Below are 18,945 nucleotides of genomic sequence, written 5' to 3' on the forward strand. Positions count from 1 at the left end.
GCACCGCAGGTCCCCCCAGATCCCCTGGTCGGAGGCAGGTCGCTCCGGGCGCGGTCGGAGGCCGCGAGAGGGGCTACAGCTGGCTGCTTTCCCCTCCCAGCTCGAACCCGGGAAAGGGCGGGTTTGGGGCCGGCGGTGGGGAGACGGAGCCTCCGGTTCTCGCACGCTGCTGACACGTCGCGCCTGCTCTGGTCTGTTGGGGGCAAGTGCTCGGAGCCCGCGGGTGGAAGTCTGCCTTCCTCCTCGCTTCCCTGGACCCCGGGGAGGAATCCCGTGTGATGACCGTGGTCGGATGCCCAGAAGAAGTCAAAGCGGCCGAGTCTGCTTTGAAAATGTTCATGGCTGCATAGACGGTTTCTGATGTTGAATTCCAGAAACCTGCACACCGGATTTGTTTTGTTTTGTTATGCCTGGATGCTGCCTCTCCCAGAGAGGTTTGGGTCGTGAACGTCTTGCTGTTTGTCAAGGACACATTTGGCCTTTGTGTGGCTGTAACAAGATTTCCTCTGTGGGGATAACACCACAGTTGGGCTCACCTTCCGAGGTGTACCGTCTCCGACCCCGCGGTCCAAAAAAGTACCTTTGTTTGGTTGAGAATGATGACTTTTTTCCTATCTTGGTATGGGAAGGTTGGAACAAAGGCTTGCTTGGTGCCGGAGTGTACCCAGGGTGGTGAGAAACACTAGTAGGAGCTTGGGGTAGGTGGAGCCACCTAGATTTCAAAGAATATTTTATTTGCTAATAAAAAGGAAATAGATGTTAGGTGACATTTAAAAGTAGAGCCTTCGGGGTAGGTTTCTAGGCCTCTGTTGAACTCCGGTGTTTTTATTTATTTATTATTGGGTGTCAGTCCTGGATCTTGAACTCAGGGGCTGGGTGCTGTCCCTGAGCTTTTGTGCTCAAGGCTAGCATAGCACTCTAGCTTTGAGCCACAGCTCCACTTTTGGCATTTTTGGTATTTCGTTAGTGATAAGAGCCCCATGGACTTTCCTGCCCCAGCTGTCTTCAAACAGTGATCCTCAGATCTCAGCCTCCTGAGTAGCTAAGACTGCAGGTGTGAGCCACTGGTTCCCAGCACTCCAGTCTTCTTGAAATTGAATCAGTAGGGGCTTTTTTTTATCAAGTGTTTTTGTTTTGTCGGTCGTGGGGCTTGAACTCTGGGCCTGAACGGTGTCCTTCAGCTCAAGGCTAGCACTCTACCACTTGAGCTATAGCACCACTTCCTGTTTTCTGGTGGTTTATTGGAGATAAGAGTTTCACTCACTTTCCTGCCCAGGCTGGCTTTGAACCATGATTCTCAGATCTCAGCCTCCTGAGTAGCTAGAATTATGGGCATGAGCCTCCGGCACCCAGCTTTTTTTTTTTTTTTTAAACGTTTACAAGTTCCCTGGGAATAGCCTTCCTAAATAGACCAGTTCAGTCTGATAGTTTATTCACCTTGGGACTTCTGAGTCTGGGGCTACTTGTGTGTTTGTACATGCATGCATGATAATACTGGGCTTGAATTCAGGGCTTTGGACTCTCAGCCTTTTTTGCTCTACTACTTGAGCCACATGTCTACTTCTGACTTTTTGCTAGTTAATTGGAGATTCATGGACTTTCCTGCCCAGGCTGGCTTTGAGACTTTGTACTCAGATCTCAGCCTCCTGAGAAGCTAGGATTCTAGGTGTTAAAGCCACCAGTACAGCTGGTGTCTTTATTTTAAAGTGCTACCATTAGCAATGGTTTATGGTGCATGCCTGTAATTCCAGCACTTGGGAGGCCAACTTGGGCTACATCAGATCATCTCTCAGACTACCTGGTGAGTCATTTGCTGCATAGCATCTCCAGCATCTGACCTTGAAATTTTCCAGTGGCTCTATATCCTTGGACAGTGTGTCTTCATTTCCTGTTAAGTTTTGGTGGGTCTGTGTGCTTATTTGTACATGGGGGGCTTTGCCCGGAGCCAAGTGAGGAGTCTTTGGCATCCCTGAAACTTAGAGAACAGCAATCTTCCAATGGTGGCAGTGAGCTGAGCTGTGTTCACAGCCTTAGATGTGACTGTGCATGCATATGTGGCCTTGGCATGATGGGAGCTGTGAGGAAGCCAGCCCTGCGCTGCACTCGGGTGCCAGGTGCCATTTCTTCCCCTGGTCTAAAGCACGCCTAGGACCCTGGTCACAGGTCACAGCCTAAGTCTGCTCTAGAAGATAGCTCCAGAACTCAGGCATCAGCCTCACCATCCACCTCCATGTCACAGGTTTGCCATAGTGCAGGGCCATTAGCTTTTGTAGATGGATACAACCCTCCTAAAACTAGACCTTTTGCTTCAGAGTTGGAATGATCAGTCAATCAGCAGACTTACTGTCCTGCAAGCAGCTGCGCTTCGCCCTCAGGATGTTGAAGGTGCTCCCGGATAGCGCATCCTGTTCTTTCCACCACCAGCAACAGCTGCATTGTTGAACAAGCACACCAAGAACAATTCCAGATCGTCACAAGTTGATCGCATGGATGGCTTTGTGCCTCGCTAGATTGTCTTTCTGAGGTTTCCCTTTTTCCTTGGTGAGAAGGTTCTGGATGATAATTGGTCAGACCCACTGAGCACATGCCTGAGAACCCTCAGCCCTGTGTTAGTAGTGCTGGAGCTACAGTAGATGGACGTGTCCTCCAAGCCTGATGTGGTGGCACATACCTACAGTCCCAGCTACTGGATGTCTGCGGAGACCAGCCTGGCCAACAAAGCTATGCAGACAGGGCTGATGGTGCACACCTGAAATCTGGCGGGCACTGGGAAGCTGAGGCAGGAGGAGAGTGAGTTGCAGACCAGCCTGGGCCACGTGGTGAGGCCATTTCACAGATAAAACAGAATTCTGTGTCAGGTTCCAGTGAGGGAGGAAGCTTATTTTCTAACCTAAATGAATTTGTTAGACTGAAACACATCTGAGTTACCATTTCAACCATGTCAGACATGCAGCTGAATGTGCTAATGTATACCACATGCCCTCCTTCCTAACTCCATTAGGTAAAATTAGAACTCTGTACCCAGGAAACAAGGACTTCCAGTATTTCTCCCATGAATCCTGGCAGTTACTAGTTTACTTTGTTTCCTTGTATAGTCTCACTTATTTCAGAGCTGGGTATGTTAGCTCCTGCCTATAATTCTAGCTACTCAGGAAGCTGAGCTCTGGAGAATGTGGTTCAAAGCCAGCCATCTACAAAAGAAAAGCAAAAGCTTCTTTATTTGAGGGAGAACAGCTGTTGCATGGACAGACACTAGTGGCAGGTTTCTGGTTAGTTGCTGTGTCTTTGTGTGTGTGTGCACGCACGTGCGCGCACACACGTACGTGCATGTGCACACACTGCTCCTGGGGGCTTGAACTCCAGGCCTTGCACTGTCCCTGATCTGTTTTGCTCAAGGGTGGCACTCTGCCACTTGAACCATAGCTCCACTTGTAGCTTTTGGTTTGTTTTTTTGCTTGTTTGTAGTTTATTGGAGATAAATATCTCATAGACTTACTTGCCTGGGCTGGCTTTGACCCACAAATCCTCAGATCTCAGCATCTGAGTAGCTAGGATTACAGGCATAAGCTACTGGTGCCTGGCTTTTGGTTACTTTTTGATGGTATTGGTGACTGGACCCACGGTGTTGTTTTTGGTGCCAGTACTGGCACCTGAATTCTAGGCCTGGCTGCTGCCCCTGAGCTCTTTTGCTTAAGGCTAGCACTCTAGGGTTTGAGCCACAGTTCCATTTTTTGGCTGCTTTGGGGGATTAATCAGTGATAAGAATCTCTTGGAGCCAAGTGCTGGTGGCTCACACCCATAATCATAGCTACCCAAGAAGGCTAAGGATCTAGTTCAGTGCCAGCAGAGGCACCAGAAATGTAGCTGTGGCTCAAAGTGACAGAGCTCTAGCCTGGAGCCAAACAGCTCAGGGACAGCATCCAGTTCCTGAGTTCATTCCCCATGACTGACAAAAAAAAGTCTCTTGGACTTTTCCTGCCTAGGCTGGCTTTGAACCATGGTAATTGATCTCAGCCTCCTGAGTAGCTAGAATTATAGGCATGAGCCACTGACTCCCAAGCTGTCTTTGTGTTTTTTAAATAATTTTCATTTGTTGTTGGGATCGCTGGGCACACATTCCTCCTATAAGTATGAAGGGTGTGTTGAATGAATCAGTGATTAACACTTGTTTTATTTATTAGTTTGTTAGTCTGTAATCCATCCTAGTCTTCAGGAGGCTAGGATTTGAGGATTGCGGTTGAAAACCAGCCCCAGCACTGTACAGACGGGTTACAATTACATGGGCAAGATAGTGAGTACATTCCTATCAAGCATTGTTGCCTCCTCCCCTGTTTCCCCTTCCCATCTCTCTCCCACCCTCCCCTGTTTGTTTTTGTATTTTGTGTGTGTGTCTGTCTGTCTCTGTCTCTGTCTCTGTCGGTCGTGGGGCCTGATCTCTGGGCCTGGGCACTGTCCCTCAGCTCTTCAGCTCAAGGCTAGTGCTCTACCACTTGAGCCACAGCGCCACTTCCTGTAAGACTCTTATTTCCATTTTACCACCAAAAAGTTAGAAGCAGAGCTGTGGCTCAAGTGGTAGAATGCCAGCATTAAGCACAAAGGCTCGGGCAGTGTGCAGGCCCTGAGTTCAAGCCCCGAGACCAGCACACACAGAAGAACACGGTCCATGGATGATATCCTGCTTGTATCAGGGACGTGGCTCAGTGGTAGAGGCTTTGCCAACCCCGTGAAGCCCTAAGTCCCCACTAAGAACCACAAAGGAAAACAGCAAGTTTCTAGAAGTCTTAAAGCACTTAGAATAAATATTCCAAGCATATATCCTATAATAAATAACTTACAAGTGGTATCTGTTTCGTTCCTGACACACCTCAATTCCTGAGACGGTAATTTAGGTTTGTAACTGTGCTGCCGCGGCTTTTCCTGGCTTGCCAGTGGCCCTCAGCATGTTCTCTACCTAGTACTACTCCAGTGAGACTGTCACTGCAGCTCGGTTCCAGGGTGCACCCCTACTCTTCCTGCAGATATGCCCACAGTCCTCACCTCATGCTGGGGAAAAGCAATGGTGCTGGCAGCTCAAACATGCTCCCGCTGTTCCTGCTGGGCTTCTGCTGGCCTGATGTAGACACTGATGAGGTTGGGTGGGGTAGGAAGCCTGGTGCTCTTTCATCTTTCTTCTGGGTCTGGGCTCCTTTACTTCCCCTTCAGACAGACACTTTATCTTCTAGGCTTTCCTGCTCCCTCCGGTCACTGCCTTGGGCAAGGCTCAGGGCTAATGTTCTTTTCTTTCTTTCTGTGCCAGTCCTGGTGCGTGAGCTCAGCCAGAGTGCTGTCCCTGAGCTTTTTTTCACTCAAGGCTGGTACTCTACCACTTGAGCCGCAGCTGCGTTTCTGACTCTTTGGTTGGTTCATTGGCGATTAGAGTCTGACTTTTCTGCCCAGGCTGGCTTCAGACCTTGATCTTCAGATCTCAGCTTGCTCAGTAGCTAGGAGATTCTAGGCATGAGCCACTGATGCCAGCTGTGGAATTTTTTGTCTTCGTGTCCCCACCCCAACACACCATTTTTCTAGACTGGCTTTGAACTTTTCAATCCTCCTGGCTCAGCTTCCATAGTAGTGTTGGGATTACAGGTGTGTGCTGCCATGAATGCCTGGTTGGGAAGCAGGAGTTGGTACTGCTGCCTTGGTGTATGGGAAGGCCAGTGACAGGATCCTTGATGGATGTTGCTCATAGACCTTGGGATGCTGATCACTTTTGGGAAGCATTCCTAGAGGCTTGTAGGCTGAGGTCAGCAAGGCTCTGCAAGGAAAGGCTGAGCCACCTCGGGAACAGCACATTTTGGTCTTTGTTGCCCCTGGGTCTGATCAGCCTCGTGGTTGCTAGGTAGGTGCTCTACCACTTGAACCACCCCTTTTTGACAAGGCGTTTCTCTATGTAGGCCAGGTTGGCTTTGAACTCGTGATCCTCCTCCCTCAGCCTTCCAAATACTGGGATCAGTGTGCACATTGCATTCAGCCCTGCAAACTGTAGCTGCTTTCCCAGTCAGTGTCAGAGCTCATTCTGTGTGAGATCTGAGTGGCTCTGGGATCAGACTAGGAACCAAGGGTTTACATCCCAGTGCTTGCTTGGAGACTGAAGTGGAAAGGATTGCTAGTTGGAGCTGGAAGTGTGGCTCTGTGGCAGAAAGTGTGCTTAGCCTTTTCAGGGCCTGGGTCCAACCCCCAGTACCATAAGAAGACCATTTGAGCTGCTTGCAGGTGGCTCACCAGCATTTAGTAATCTTAACTACTGACTGACCTGTAAAGATTAAGGTTTGAAGCTACTCTGGACAGGAAAGTGAGATTCTTACCTCTAGTTAAGCCAGCAAGAAGCTAAAAGAGAGTTGTGGCTGAAGATACACCTGCGCCACTTATGCCAGTGGGGGAGCCATAGCCTAGGTTCAGTCTAGGCAATGCTCGTTTCCTTGTAGAGATGCACTTTGCATTCTGTCACTGTTGACTGTCCCGAGTCTCAGCCTGCAGATCCGTGGGTGGGTTCTGACCCATGTGGTTTGGTTTAAATGAGGTAGGTTAGAATGGTATTCAGGATACACTGAATTAGGACTCACATTACTTCTTCCTTTGTGTGAACATGAAGTTGTAAATAAAATGTGGTCAGTGCCAGATTTGGTTAGTTTGAACTCAGAACCTAAACTGCTTGGCTTGAGAAACATTTTAAGTACCTACTTGAGGCTGTCATTTGGTTGCAAGCAACCCTCCTCTGCGAGACCAGCCCTGTAGTGACAGTAATTTCCAATCCTCAATGGCTTTTAGGCCTACCCGGTTCTGTTCTTTCTCCCCTGAAACTGGCATTGTCTGCCAAGACTGCAGACAGGCCTGCCTGATTGTGTCTGGGGTATGACCTCCACCGAGGTCAGCAGACGGGGCTGGGACCAGTGCCCCAAAAGCTGCAGTGATGATTGCCAGATAAGCATCTGTTCTGGGGAGCCTTCGTCTGTGGAAAATAGCATTTAACCCAGTTTAGAGGTGTGTGTATGGCCATGCTGGGATCAGACCCAGGCCTGGCACAGGGTCAGCAAGTGTTCTGCTGCATCCCTAGTTGGGCCGAAGCGTTTAATAGATGCATGTGCCCCCGGGAGGACACAGCGGGATGTGGCTGCTAGTCAGTCGCATGTTCTCTGTGTGCCCTCGAGCCAAGGAGGTTATCTGGCTCATGTGGCCGCCACTGGAGTAAGGGCTTTTCCCAGGAGTCTGCCTTTGCTTGAGACAGGGTCCCCCTCCCTGGCGCTCACCTTACTGGATGGGTTCTGCTCTGAAAGCTTAGGTTATGTGGTTTACACAGCTTCCAGTGGGTGCCACATGCCGGGCAGTTCATGCCACTAAATGGAGGTGGGGGCAGGTATTGGAGGCCATGGAGTGTGGTAAGCACTCCCTTCCAGATCCATTTCCAGCCTGATACATGTGGTTCATTTGCTTGGGCTTCCAGGGTACAGCACATGGCTTAGACGCAGTGCTTCCAGTTAGTCTACAAAACCATTTCCTGGAAATACACTGAGTGCTTTGATTTCTGGCTTCATTCACATGGCCCCACTAGACTAGCCAAGCTCTAAGCCAGCAGAGTGGCCTTGCTGCTCTAGTGGACACTTCCAGCTGCTTTTGTCCCCTGGTCTTTGTGTCCTGGGTGTGGTATAGTGTAGTCCCCTTTGGGGAGGCCATTGAGCAACAACCTTGAGCTCTCTCTCCAAAGACCACAGTTGAGAAGGGTTGAGTACAGAGAAGGAGTCGAATTGGAGCTGGAAGTCAGATTTCCTGGATTAGGATGTCATGAATCGCTTGCAGATGGGAAACTGAAGATGCTGAAATGCCCCTACAGGGCATTTGGAAGCAGCAGTGCGGGGTGGGGCTGAGAGCTGTGGGCACAACCTTGTCTGGGTATCAGATCCTCAGGGACATTGCTTTGTGCCTGCTTCCTATTTTCCAAACACTGCCAGCTCCTGTCCGCTGCCCAGACAGGGCTTCAGCTGTGTTCATTGTAACTACCAGTGGAGAACAGAGTCATCAGACTGTATAGAGCCCTATATTTCTGAAGTTTTATGGTCAATTAAATTCTATTAAAAGATACCTTTAAAATAACAGGCAAGGGCTAGGAAGGTAGCTCAGTGGTAGAGCACTTGCCTTGCATGCATGAGGCCCTGGGTTCCATTCCTCAGCACCACATAAGCAGGAAAAAAAAAATAGCCGGAAGTGGTGCTATGGCTCAAGTGGTAGAACACTAGCCTTGAGCTGAAGAGCTGAGGGACAGCGCCCAGGCCCAGAGTTCAGGCCCCATGACCGGACCCCCCAAAAAAAGAAAAAGGAAATAACAGGTAAGAAACCTAAGACCAGAGCCACGTTCAGTGGCACACACCTGTAACCCAGTTTTCTCAGGTGTAGACTTACAACCAGCAAATCCGCTCTTGCTTCATGTACTGTACTAACCTGGTAAAGGAAGTGTAGAATGGGTTCTCACTGCATAGTCCCAGCTGGCCTTGACCTCCATCCTCCTGGCTCTGTCTCCAAGTGTTGGGTTACAGCTGTGCACCTCTATGCCCAAAGAGAAGACCTTATATTAACAAAACAAACTCAAGCTAGGTGCTGGTGGCTTTAATCCTAGCTACTCTGGAGGCTGAGATCTGAGGATCTCAGTTCAAAGCCAGCATGGGCAGGGAAGTAAAGTTATCTCAGGATTTTTTGTTTTGTTTTGTTTTTGTTTTTGAGACAGGTTTTCTGTGTACCCCAGCTGGCTTCAAACTGGTGATCCTTCAGGGTACATGAGCACCATGCCCTGCTATCTTGGGTGTTTTAGGTTGCAGTTCTCTGGCATAAGATTTTATGAATGGGGGAGTTGTTACAGTCATCTCTCCCTGCCCCCAGTACTGGGTTTTGCTTAAGCCACTTTCAGCCTTTTCTGTTTATGTGGTACTGAGGCTTCTGCATGCTAGGCAAACACTCTACCACTAGGCCACATTTTCAGCCCCTGTGTCAAGCCGTTTTGTTTTACTTTTTCAAATAGGATCTTGAATTTTTGCACAGGGCCAGCCTGGATTCTGATCCTCCTGCCTATACTGTACACCTAGCTAGGATCACAAGTGTGCACCACCATGCCTGGTTTATGATTGGAATAGGGTCCTACACTTTTGCTTGGGCTGCCCTTGAACTATTCCTGCTCCTATGTCTCTAGTAGTTGGGATTACAGGAGTGAGTTTTCATTCCTGGCTATAGTTGTGTCTTCTTATATGCATGTGCATAGCAGGGTTTATCTCTTGCTCTGTCTCAAGTTGCTGGCACTAGGAGGCACCTCATGTTATCTGGTAAATTAGGTGTGTGATGCTTTAATCTGCTGTCTTCCTGTTGCTTCTGATGCTGGCTTTCCCCAAACCCTGGCACCATGTCAGTACACTCCTCAGCCCTGCCACCCTCCACACCCAGCATTTTACTGGTTGAAATGCTATCTTTCTGCCCTTGGCAGGCCTTTTGAGCCATGATCTTCCTGATACCCACCTCTCCAAAACTGGAATTCTGGGTGTAAACCACTGGGCCTAGCCTTACTTTAACTTTTGTGCGCGTGCGCGCATGCGTGCACGCACATGCATGCATGCTAGTACAGTTACCACTTGAACCACTCCTCTAGCTCCAGCTTTTTGCTAGATAATTGGAGATAAGAGTCTTAATTTTGCACAGGCGCTGGTGGCTCAAGCCTATAATCCTAACTACTCAGGAGTTGAAATCTGAGGATCACAATTCAGAGCCAGCCCAAGCAGGAAAGTCCATGACACTTACCTCCAATTAACTACCAGAAAACCGGAAGTGGTATTTTGGGTCAAAGTGATAGAGCACCAGCAAAGGTTTTGAGGGGCTGGGAAGGTGGCTCAGTGGTAGAGCGCTTGCCTTGCATGCCTGAGGCCCTGGGTTCGATTCCCCAGCACCACATAAGCAAAAAGAAAAAAAAGCCGGAAATGGCGCTGTGGCTCAAGTGGTAGAGCGCTAGCCTTGAGCTGAAGAGCTGAGGGACAGCGCCCAGGCCCAGAGTTCAGGCCCCACGACCGGACTCCCCCCCCCCCAAAAAAAAAAAAAAAAGTTTTGAATGTGTCTGCCCAGGTTGGCTGTGAACCCAATTCTCAGATGTGAGACACATCTGAGATTTCCTAGTAGTGTGATTCCCTGTTCATCTATTACCTGGTGGTCTTCTATGTGTTTCTGTAGACTTTACTTTTGAGCAGCTGGGGTTCACAGTGGACAAGCAGGGCCTAGGGAGGGCCGCCCTAGAGGCCCAGCCTCAGCACCCTCTTCCGTCACCACCCCATGCCCGTAGTGCAGCTGCCGCCAGGCTCGTGCCATTGGTCGTGGTCCCCACTACACGCATGTACTTTTAGTACTATGGCATAGTCATACTTAGCTAAAGTCCCAAACACATTTTCACCTTCACAATGAGAGTCATTCTAATCTACAAATATTAACAATAAAACTTAATTTTTTCCAGACCAGTAATATGTAGTACATTTCTTTCTTTTTGCTTTGTATCAACTGTTTCCTATTTCTCTTTCCCTCCCCCCATCACTGCCCTTGAGTTGTGTAGCTCACTTTCATTAATGTCCAGTGCAGCTGATGGGCCACTCTGCTGTATTTCTTCACTTGCTTTCCACTGATTCTGTGTCCTCCTCCCAGCTTCCTTCAGATGTCACGCATGTATTTTTTCTCCTTGTTTGAGGCAGGATCTCACTGTGTAATCAAGGCTGGCCAGCCTGAGTGCTAGGCTTGCAGGCATGCTCCCCATGGCCTCTGGCAGTGGAGAGGCCATGGTGGATTTATGTCTGCCCCAGCAAGCCCCTCCTGCCTGGGTTGTGTGTGGAACATGTGGTTGGCCTCTGAAGGGCAGAAGGGGTATGCAGCCAGATTCCAGGTGGTAGGGATCAGGTGGCCCATGGGGCTCTGTAGTCCATCACATGCTGTGTTGGCTCCTCCAGGTCCCGCGGCAGTGCTGGTGGCCATGGCTCCCGCAGCCAGAAGGAGCTGCCTACAGAGCCCCCCTACACAGCCTACGTAGGAAATCTACCTTTTAACACGGTTCAGGGCGACATAGACGCCATCTTTAAGGACCTCAGCATAAGGAGTGTGCGGCTAGTCAGAGACAAAGACACAGACAAATTTAAAGGTGAGTTGGCACTTGTTCCTGTGGGGTCTGGGGGGACCTGGGGGGAAGCTCTGAGTGCCATGGGTACTGGCACCTGCCACAGGTCAGCCTCAACAGCGATCAGCTTGAGCACAAGATGAGCCCGGGGTCAGCACCATTATCCAGGTGCTAAAATCCAGATGATTGTTACAGCTATCCCTGGGAGATGGAGATTGGTGGGGTTGGGGTACTTGGGCAGGGAGCAGGGTTATCTGCTGCAGATTTCTAGAGGGAGGCTGTGCAGCAGGCAGCCCCAGCTCTGTGCTCTTCCTGCCGATAGCCCTGCAGCCTGCTGCCAGAGAGCAATGCAATCCAGACTGTCTATGTGCATGTGCACGCTCTGAGCGCGGCCTGTGCGGTGTAAGGGTGGGTATGTGGCCCCCCACACTCCAGGTGTTCTCCATACTGGGTCCACCTAGCACAGGCAGCCATCTGTGAGCCCCCAGTACAGTGGGGTATTCTGGAAAGATAAGCATGGAGAGCTAGTGTGCTGCAACTCCAGACAGGGACAGCCAAGCACAAGGAAATGGCAATGTTGCGGTCACTGTTGGGGACACCAGACACAGCCTTCGTGCCTTCAGAAGATATCACAACTGCCGGGGCCATGAGTTATTGTGGATTTTTTTCTGTCTGTTGGTCATTCTCAAGGTGACCCCAGGACCTTGTTCTGGGCAGGCACTCTACTACTGAGTGCCCACTCCAGCCCCAATCCTCAGAACATTTTGAGCATTAATCTGGAACTGTGAGGTCTAGTCCCTGCTTTGATTTTATTCATCAAAGCCACCAAAGCTCACACTACTCCACAGTGACCAGTGGGATTTTCCTACTGCAGTTATGACATGGGCCTGAGGTGCTGCTCGGTGCCCAGTGTGCCTGAGGCTAGGGTCCATCCCAGCACAGACAGGGAAGTCCAGTAGCCTCGGCTCTTCCTCTCCATCATAGGCCACAGAGCCAGGTGGCCCTAGGCAGGGAGGAGTAAGCTGGCCCCTGCCTCCTTAGTCCACAACTGCTTCTGTCTTCCAGGATTCTGCTATGTAGAATTCGACGAGGTGGATTCGCTGAAGGAAGCCCTGACATACGACGGTGCGGTGAGTCCCTGGCAGGGCCTGGCCTCATCCATGGTTGGTGTGGGCTTGTCCATACTCACCCCTCTCCCCTTGTCACTAGCTGTTGGGCGATCGGTCACTGCGTGTGGACATTGCAGAAGGCAGAAAGCAAGACAAAGGTGGCTTCGGATTCAGGAAAGGCGGCCCTGATGACAGAGGTGATTGCTTCTCTTACGAAGTCCGCTGGCTGTGTCTGCTGCCCGGACACTACGTGGTCCTTGTGGGGGCAATGCTTCCCCTTCAGTCTTAGGGAGAATGCTGGAGGTTCTGGAGGCAACAGAACCTCCTAGAAGGGTTTCATTGACCTCCCATCCATCACGTGACTTGTCCATGTTTCTGCAGCCAGGTAATGACCACGCCTGAACTTTGTCTCTTTTGTGTGTCCTCAGGAATGGGTGGCTCTCGAGAATCTAGAGGTGGCTGGGATCCCCGGGATGACTTCAATTCGGGTACCAGTATTTACACTTCCCCACCTTACCCCCCACCGCCAGCCTGGCCAACTCCCCTGGAGCGCGAGCCTCATGCAGGGCTTTCATGGGGGCAGGTCAGACCCTTACCCAGGCCATGCCCACCTGGGTCCTGCTCCTCTGCGTGGGCAGCATGGGGCCGTGACCTTGCTTTGTCAGCATCTTTCTGAGACAAGAAACCAGGAACAGAGAAGCGCCACTGCTTTCCAAAATAATGTGGTGCAGTTCTAGAAGCTTACAGAAATGTGGATGCTGGGGGCTCCTTCTTAGATGGTGAAATTTTGTTCTGGAGGCCTGTGTTTTTCTGGAAGGACATGGAACTCTAGTCCCTTCATAATGAACACAAGCCACTTTCGTGTCCCCTTTCTGCGCCAACACAGACAGGTTCCCATGATGCCAGGCAGCTCCACGCTATTTGTTTGTAGTCAGAGGAACCAAAGTAGAAGAGCAGCCATCTTCCTGCCCAGTAGTATAGGGCCCTTTCTGGCCCAGGAGTCTTGGCCCTACCACAGCCTCCTCTGTAGCCATAGGCCCATGCCAGTGCTGAGTGAGAGGGGCCAGGGCTGGCCATGGTCAGGAGGCTGGCATGTGTGGACTTACTTCTAGCCCCACTTGAGTTGAGCAGACAGCTGTGGGGCAGTTCAGTCCTGAGAGTCCTGTAGTCATCAGCCCCATGGTGCTTTGTCCACAGGTCTCTGATCAAGGGATCCGGACAGTTCATCCAAGGAGGGCTACCCGCCAGTGCCAGCATAAAGTACATAGTGAGGTGACATCTAGAGGCTGGCATGCTCACTCCAGGGGGTGATGGCCCAGTGCCTTTCCCAGGGCTTGGAGAAGTAGATTTTTTTTGGGGGGGGGTCCAGTCATGGGGCCTGACCTCTGGGCCTGGGCGCTGTCCCTCAGCTCTTCAGCTCAAGGCTAGCGCTCTACCACTGAAGCCACAGCACCACTTCCAGCTTTTTCTGTTTATGTGGTGCTGAGGAATCGAACCCAGGGCCTCATGCTTGCAAGGCATGCACTCTACCGCTGAGCTACCTTCCCAGCCCCTATACTTGAACTTCTTTTGCTCAAGGCTACCACACTACCTCTTGAGCTACAGCTCCACTTCTGCCTTTTTTTGTTTTTGTAGTTTATTAGAGACATGAGTCTTACAAACTTGCTTGGACTGGCTTCAAATTGGGTTCATCAGATCTCAGACTCTTGAGTAGCTAGGATTACAGACATGAGCCACCAGTACCTAGTTGCCTTTTTTTTTTTTTTTTAATGGTTGGTCATGGAACTTGAACTCCAGGCCTGGGCACTGTTCCTAAGTTTCTTGGGCTCAAGGCTAGCACTCTACAACTTTTTTTTTCCCTCAGTTGTGGGGCTTGAACTCTGGGCCTGGCACTGTCCCTCAGCTCTTCAGCTCAAGGGCCTACCACTTGAACCACAGTATCTCTTCCGGTTCTCTGATAGTTTATTAGAGATAAGAGTCTCACGGACTTTTCTGCTGGGGCTGGCTTTGAACTGCGACCCTCAGATCTCAGCCTCCTTGAGTAGCTAGGATTACAGGTGTGAGCCACCAGCACCGGGCACACTCTACAACTTTGAGCCAAGCTCCACTTCCGGTTTTCTGGTGCTTAATTGGAGATAAGTCTCACAGACTTTCCTACCTGGACTGGCTTCAAACCATTATCCTCAGATCTCAACCTCCTGAGTAACAAGGATAACAAACATGAGCCACCAGAGCCTGGCTCCCAGCTGCTATTTTTTGAAACCACAAAATGAAGTTTGGGGGTATGATTCAGGTGGTAGAGCTCTGGCCAATGGGCAGAAATATCAGATACTGAGTTCAGGTCCCAGTCTCACAAAATATAAACAATGATACAGAGAATTATGAAGAAGAAAGCAAATAGAAACAGCCCATCTGTCTGGGGGTTTAGTGGGGCTGGTAGAGCTTGTGCTGGGCCCTGGGGTTCGCTCCCAGCTGGCTGAGGAAGGGCATAAGTGTGTTCTGTGTGTCTCAGCGCAGACACCTGGCTATCCTGCCAGACCTTGTTCCTCCTGGGCCAGGTGGGTTTTTTTGTTTTTGTCCATCCCATTGTGGGGATTGAACTCTGGGCCTGGGTGCTGTCCATGAGCTCTTTTGCTCAAGGCTAGCATTCTACCACTTGAGCCACAGAACCACTTCCAGTTTTCTGGTGGTTAATTGGACATGAGTTTCACAGACTTCCCTTGTCTGGACTGGCTTTGAACCACAATCCTCAGATGTCAGCCTTCTGAGTAGCTAGGATTACAGGCATGAGCCACCGGGGCCCAGCTCCTACATGGATTTTGAAAGGAGCCTTTGAGGTTGGTGTTGGTGGGTTTTTGAAATGGTATCTCACTGTGTGATCAGGCTGGCCTGCCTCAGCCTCCAGAACCCTGAGATGTCCCTCACCTGTCTTTGAAGGCTGGAAACTTGTGTTTGCCTAGGGAAGGGCAGCTTCACTGTGGGGGTACTTTGGGGGAGATAACAGGTTAAATGTTGTGAGTGTTAAGTAGCATGCCTAAACTGTAATCTAAAGGGCTGGGTGTGGTGGAGTATGCCTGAAATATCCAGCTGTGTTTCTCCAGACAAAAGCACAGAGCCTGGGGTTGGAGGTGAGGCTCAGGTGGTAGAGTGCCAGCCAATGAGCAAAGTGTCACCTACTGAGTTTGAGTCCCAGTCTTGGGTGGGGGGTGCAAGGCCTCTCCAAGAGGGCAGCATGCCTGCCTAGTAAAGCTCCAGGCCTGGGTTCAGTCCCAGGGCTGCCCCGCCTCCCAAGAAACAGGACTTTGTGAGGAAGTATTTTCCCCAGCGGCTGTCATGTTAGTCTTAAGTGTGTTTGGAGCCGCCTTCAGTTGTGTTAAGTTGATGTTCAGCTCCTGGCTGCCTGTCAGCTGCTGTTGAGGGTGTCTGCCTTCCTCTAGGCACAGAGGCCCGATGTGTGACCCCAGCACGGAGGGGGCTGGGGTGGTGCGCGCTGCATGAGGCCGCTGAACATGCGGCGCCTGCCTCCCCTTCCCCAGGGCACAGCGCCCCCTAGGGGCCAACGCAATCCAGTGACTTCGCCATGGGCAGAACCCGGAGCAGCCACCCTAATGCCCATGTCAGTGCCCACTGCTCTGCCTGCCAGCCCCTTCCCCACACCTCAGCATCATGAGCTGTGCTGTGTGCACAGGAACTACTGACAGCCCGCTCGTCTTTCAGCACATTCCATCACGTGGTCCAGGAGACTCGGATACTGACCTAGCTGGCTGGACCGTGAAATGCGGGCGGCCACTGACGCCCCTTTCTCCTCCAGGCTTCCGGGATGATTTCCTCGGAGGACGGGGTGGCAGCCGCCCCGGGGACCGGAGGGCGGGCCCTCCCATGGGGAGTCGCTTCCGGGATGGCCCTCCCCTGCGTGGATCCAACATGGACTTCAGAGAGCCCACGGAAGGTATGGTGCACCCCACGGGCATGGGTGGGCCCCAGTCCAGTGCAGCCACGTGCCTGAACTGCCTTGTTCTCTCCCCAGAGGAAAGAGCACAGAGGCCTCGGCTCCAGCTTAAACCCCGGACAGTGGCGACGCCCCTCAACCAAGTAGCCAACCCCAACTCTGCCATCTTCGGGGGGGCCCGGCCCAGAGAGGAAGTCGTCCAGAAGGGGCAGGAATGAGCTCGCAGTTGGGAGGGAAGGGGGTGTGGGGAGTTAGAGCAGACCTCAGCCTGGGGGGCCTGGCTGCCCTCAGCCACCATTCCTGAGCCTGACACCGCCCTCCTCCCTCGCGCACAGGAACAGCTCGAGCTGCACCAGCTGTTAACAAGTGGTTTTTAGTAGCTCGCCTCGCCCTGCCTCTGCCCTGCCTCGCCCCGCCGTGCCCACCCTGCTAGCTAGCGCCCTGCTTAATTCTTCCCTTCCTTCCTCTCTGCCTCTCCGTACATCTTCCTCATCTCCATCTCTGTCTCCCTTCTCCTTGCGGCTCTCTCTGGCTCACTCTCCCGTGCTTACGTGCTGCGGGGAGGATGGCAGGGGTGAGCAGTGGGGCCACTGTGGGGCCTTCCTTGTTCTGGGTGCTTCTCCAACCGCATGCTGAGTTCTGTGTGCCCGCAGCCTCCAGCATAGCGGAGGCCCTGGTAGGTTCCCCTGCCCCTTTCCTGCCCCGGCTGTCACCCCCAGTCTCAGCCAGAGTCCCGGGGCTGCCTAAGCAAAGCTGCCCTCGCCCCGCAGTAAGACCTCGGGGGTGCAGAGTGTGGATGCCACCCAGCACGGGGGCTTGGTCCCTGCCCCTCTGCTCCCCCACGGGGTCCAAAGCAGGGCCCCCGGCATGGAGGCCCTCCCCTCCCTCAGCAGCAGTGCCCCATCTCCTGTGCTCATTACTCCTACCCTGAACCCACCGCCACCCTGGGCCTGGAATCTGGCACTCACCTGTCAACTCGGTGAGCTGAAGGTGCTGGGCACAGTCCTCTACCATGGTACTGGCCTGTACTACCAGGAGGAAGCTTGAACACCTGTGTGAGAACAAATGGAAAGTTCTGTAGTGCCTGAGTCCTGGGCTGTGCCAGTGGGAACAGGTGGAGTTCACCCTGGCCCTAGAGTCTTAGGGGAAGAGGCCTGGTGCAGCTGGAGGCCGTGGGCGCCAGGGGCAGTGTGCTTCCGTGGTAGCTGCCATTGCCAGGCTTGGCTCTTGTTTGTCTTTGTTGCAAGGTCTCAGCAATTTCCAGAACTCTCTTCCTCCTCCCCCTGCCTTTTCCCTCCTTCCTTCTTTCCCTCCCTTCCTCCCTCCCCTTCCCTCTTTCCTTCCTTCCTTTTGCTTGCCATCTTTTCTGCTTCTGAGATAAGAACCATTTGTGTAACACCAATAATTAACTTAAGGAAGACCTGCATTATGTGGTTGCAATCAAACCTGATGCTTTCAGATGCCCTACTTACATCTCCAGTGTGGGAAAGATAAGAACAAATCCACCCAAACTTCCGGCCTTCCAGACGGCCTTTAAATGAGAATGGAATTCCAAACACTTAACACATTCAGTGCTCTGACAGAACGTAGATCTATGGATATGGTATTTTGTGAATGATCTTTTAAATAAAAGAGAACCTTACGTAATGTTTAATGCTGTTTCTCATTGTGGAGTTTTCTGGCTGCTGGTGGTGACATTGAGTGCTGTGGTCATTGTGGGGACCTGTGTCCTCACTGTTCATGGAGGTGCTCTTACTGGCTGTGCATCTTGTGGCACCCTGGCCTGCAGCCTCTAGGGGGCGCTGTGGGTGAATGTCACAGTGTAATGTATCCAGGGGGCACTGTGGGTGGCCATCACCATGTCCTGATCACCATCCCTGAGCCCTCAAGTCATTTATTACTCAGTATCTGACAGGGATGTAAGTAAACATGGAAACTGCTCCCCAGAGAAGTCCACATGGCAGTCCCTCGCAGATGTTGGCCCCTGGGGTCTTGCTGCAGGCCAGGGAGTGCCGGGGATGGCACCTGCGCCTCAGTGGCTTCCTTGTAGCTCAGAATGCCTTGCCTCTGTGTGTGTGCCAGTCATGAGGCTTGGGCTTGGGTCTGGGGGGCTGCCCCCGCTCAAAGCTGGCACTTTACCACTTGAGCTTCAGCACCACACTTCTGGCTTTTGTGTAGACTTCCTGAGTAGCTGGGATTACAGATGTGGGATTACAGATGTTGTTATTTTCTAATATACCAGAATTTGAGCCCAGTGCTTGGTGCTAGGCAAGTGTTCTACTACCAGAGCCAGCCTCCAGCCAAATCTGTTTTTTAATTCACAACCATAGAGATGAGACCTGATCAAATAAAACGAGCAAAATCCAGGTTGTAGAGAAGTAGAAACTGCCCAGATAGAGGTCAGTGCCCCCTGGATAGGGGTGGGGTGCAGAAATCAGGAGCCTGTCCTGGCGTGTCTGCCTGGTGGGAAGCCAGGCAAATGGTCCCAGCCAGGAGCACTGGGTTCCAGTGGCCTTCGTGGACCCCTTGACTCATTCCGTCACTACGGATGGCAGTACGGGGCTAGACCAAGTCCAGGTCCCATCCCTGTGGGATCCAAATCCTCCCCAGGCTGTGACTGTCTGTCTCCGTGGGGTTGGCAGCAGCAGGCCCTGGCAGCCATCCTGGGCAAGGGCTGGAGAAATATTGTCGCATGGGATCCCCATGCTGGGACCTGGGCTCTCTTC

The 18,945-nt window shown here is 51.8% G+C and overlaps 1 protein-coding gene across 1 annotated transcript; it reads left to right on the forward strand.

The window, feature by feature from the left end:
- Positions 1 to 7,405: 7,405 nt before the first annotated feature.
- Eif4h (eukaryotic translation initiation factor 4H) lies at positions 7,406 to 17,873 on the forward strand. The gene is made up of 8 exons (XM_013033169.1): positions 7,406 to 7,415; positions 10,237 to 10,396; positions 10,998 to 11,185; positions 12,227 to 12,291; positions 12,371 to 12,467; positions 12,699 to 12,758; positions 16,082 to 16,219; positions 16,298 to 17,873. Exons 1-8 carry the CDS (start codon positions 7,406 to 7,408, stop codon positions 16,435 to 16,437), a joined length of 858 nt encoding a protein of 285 aa, XP_012888623.1. The 3' UTR covers positions 16,438 to 17,873.
- Positions 17,874 to 18,945: the final 1,072 nt, after the last annotated feature.

Source organism: Dipodomys ordii, unplaced genomic scaffold (assembly GCF_000151885.1).
Source record: "Dipodomys ordii isolate 6190 unplaced genomic scaffold, Dord_2.0 Scaffold164, whole genome shotgun sequence".
Taxonomy (NCBI): domain Eukaryota; kingdom Metazoa; phylum Chordata; class Mammalia; order Rodentia; family Heteromyidae; genus Dipodomys; species Dipodomys ordii.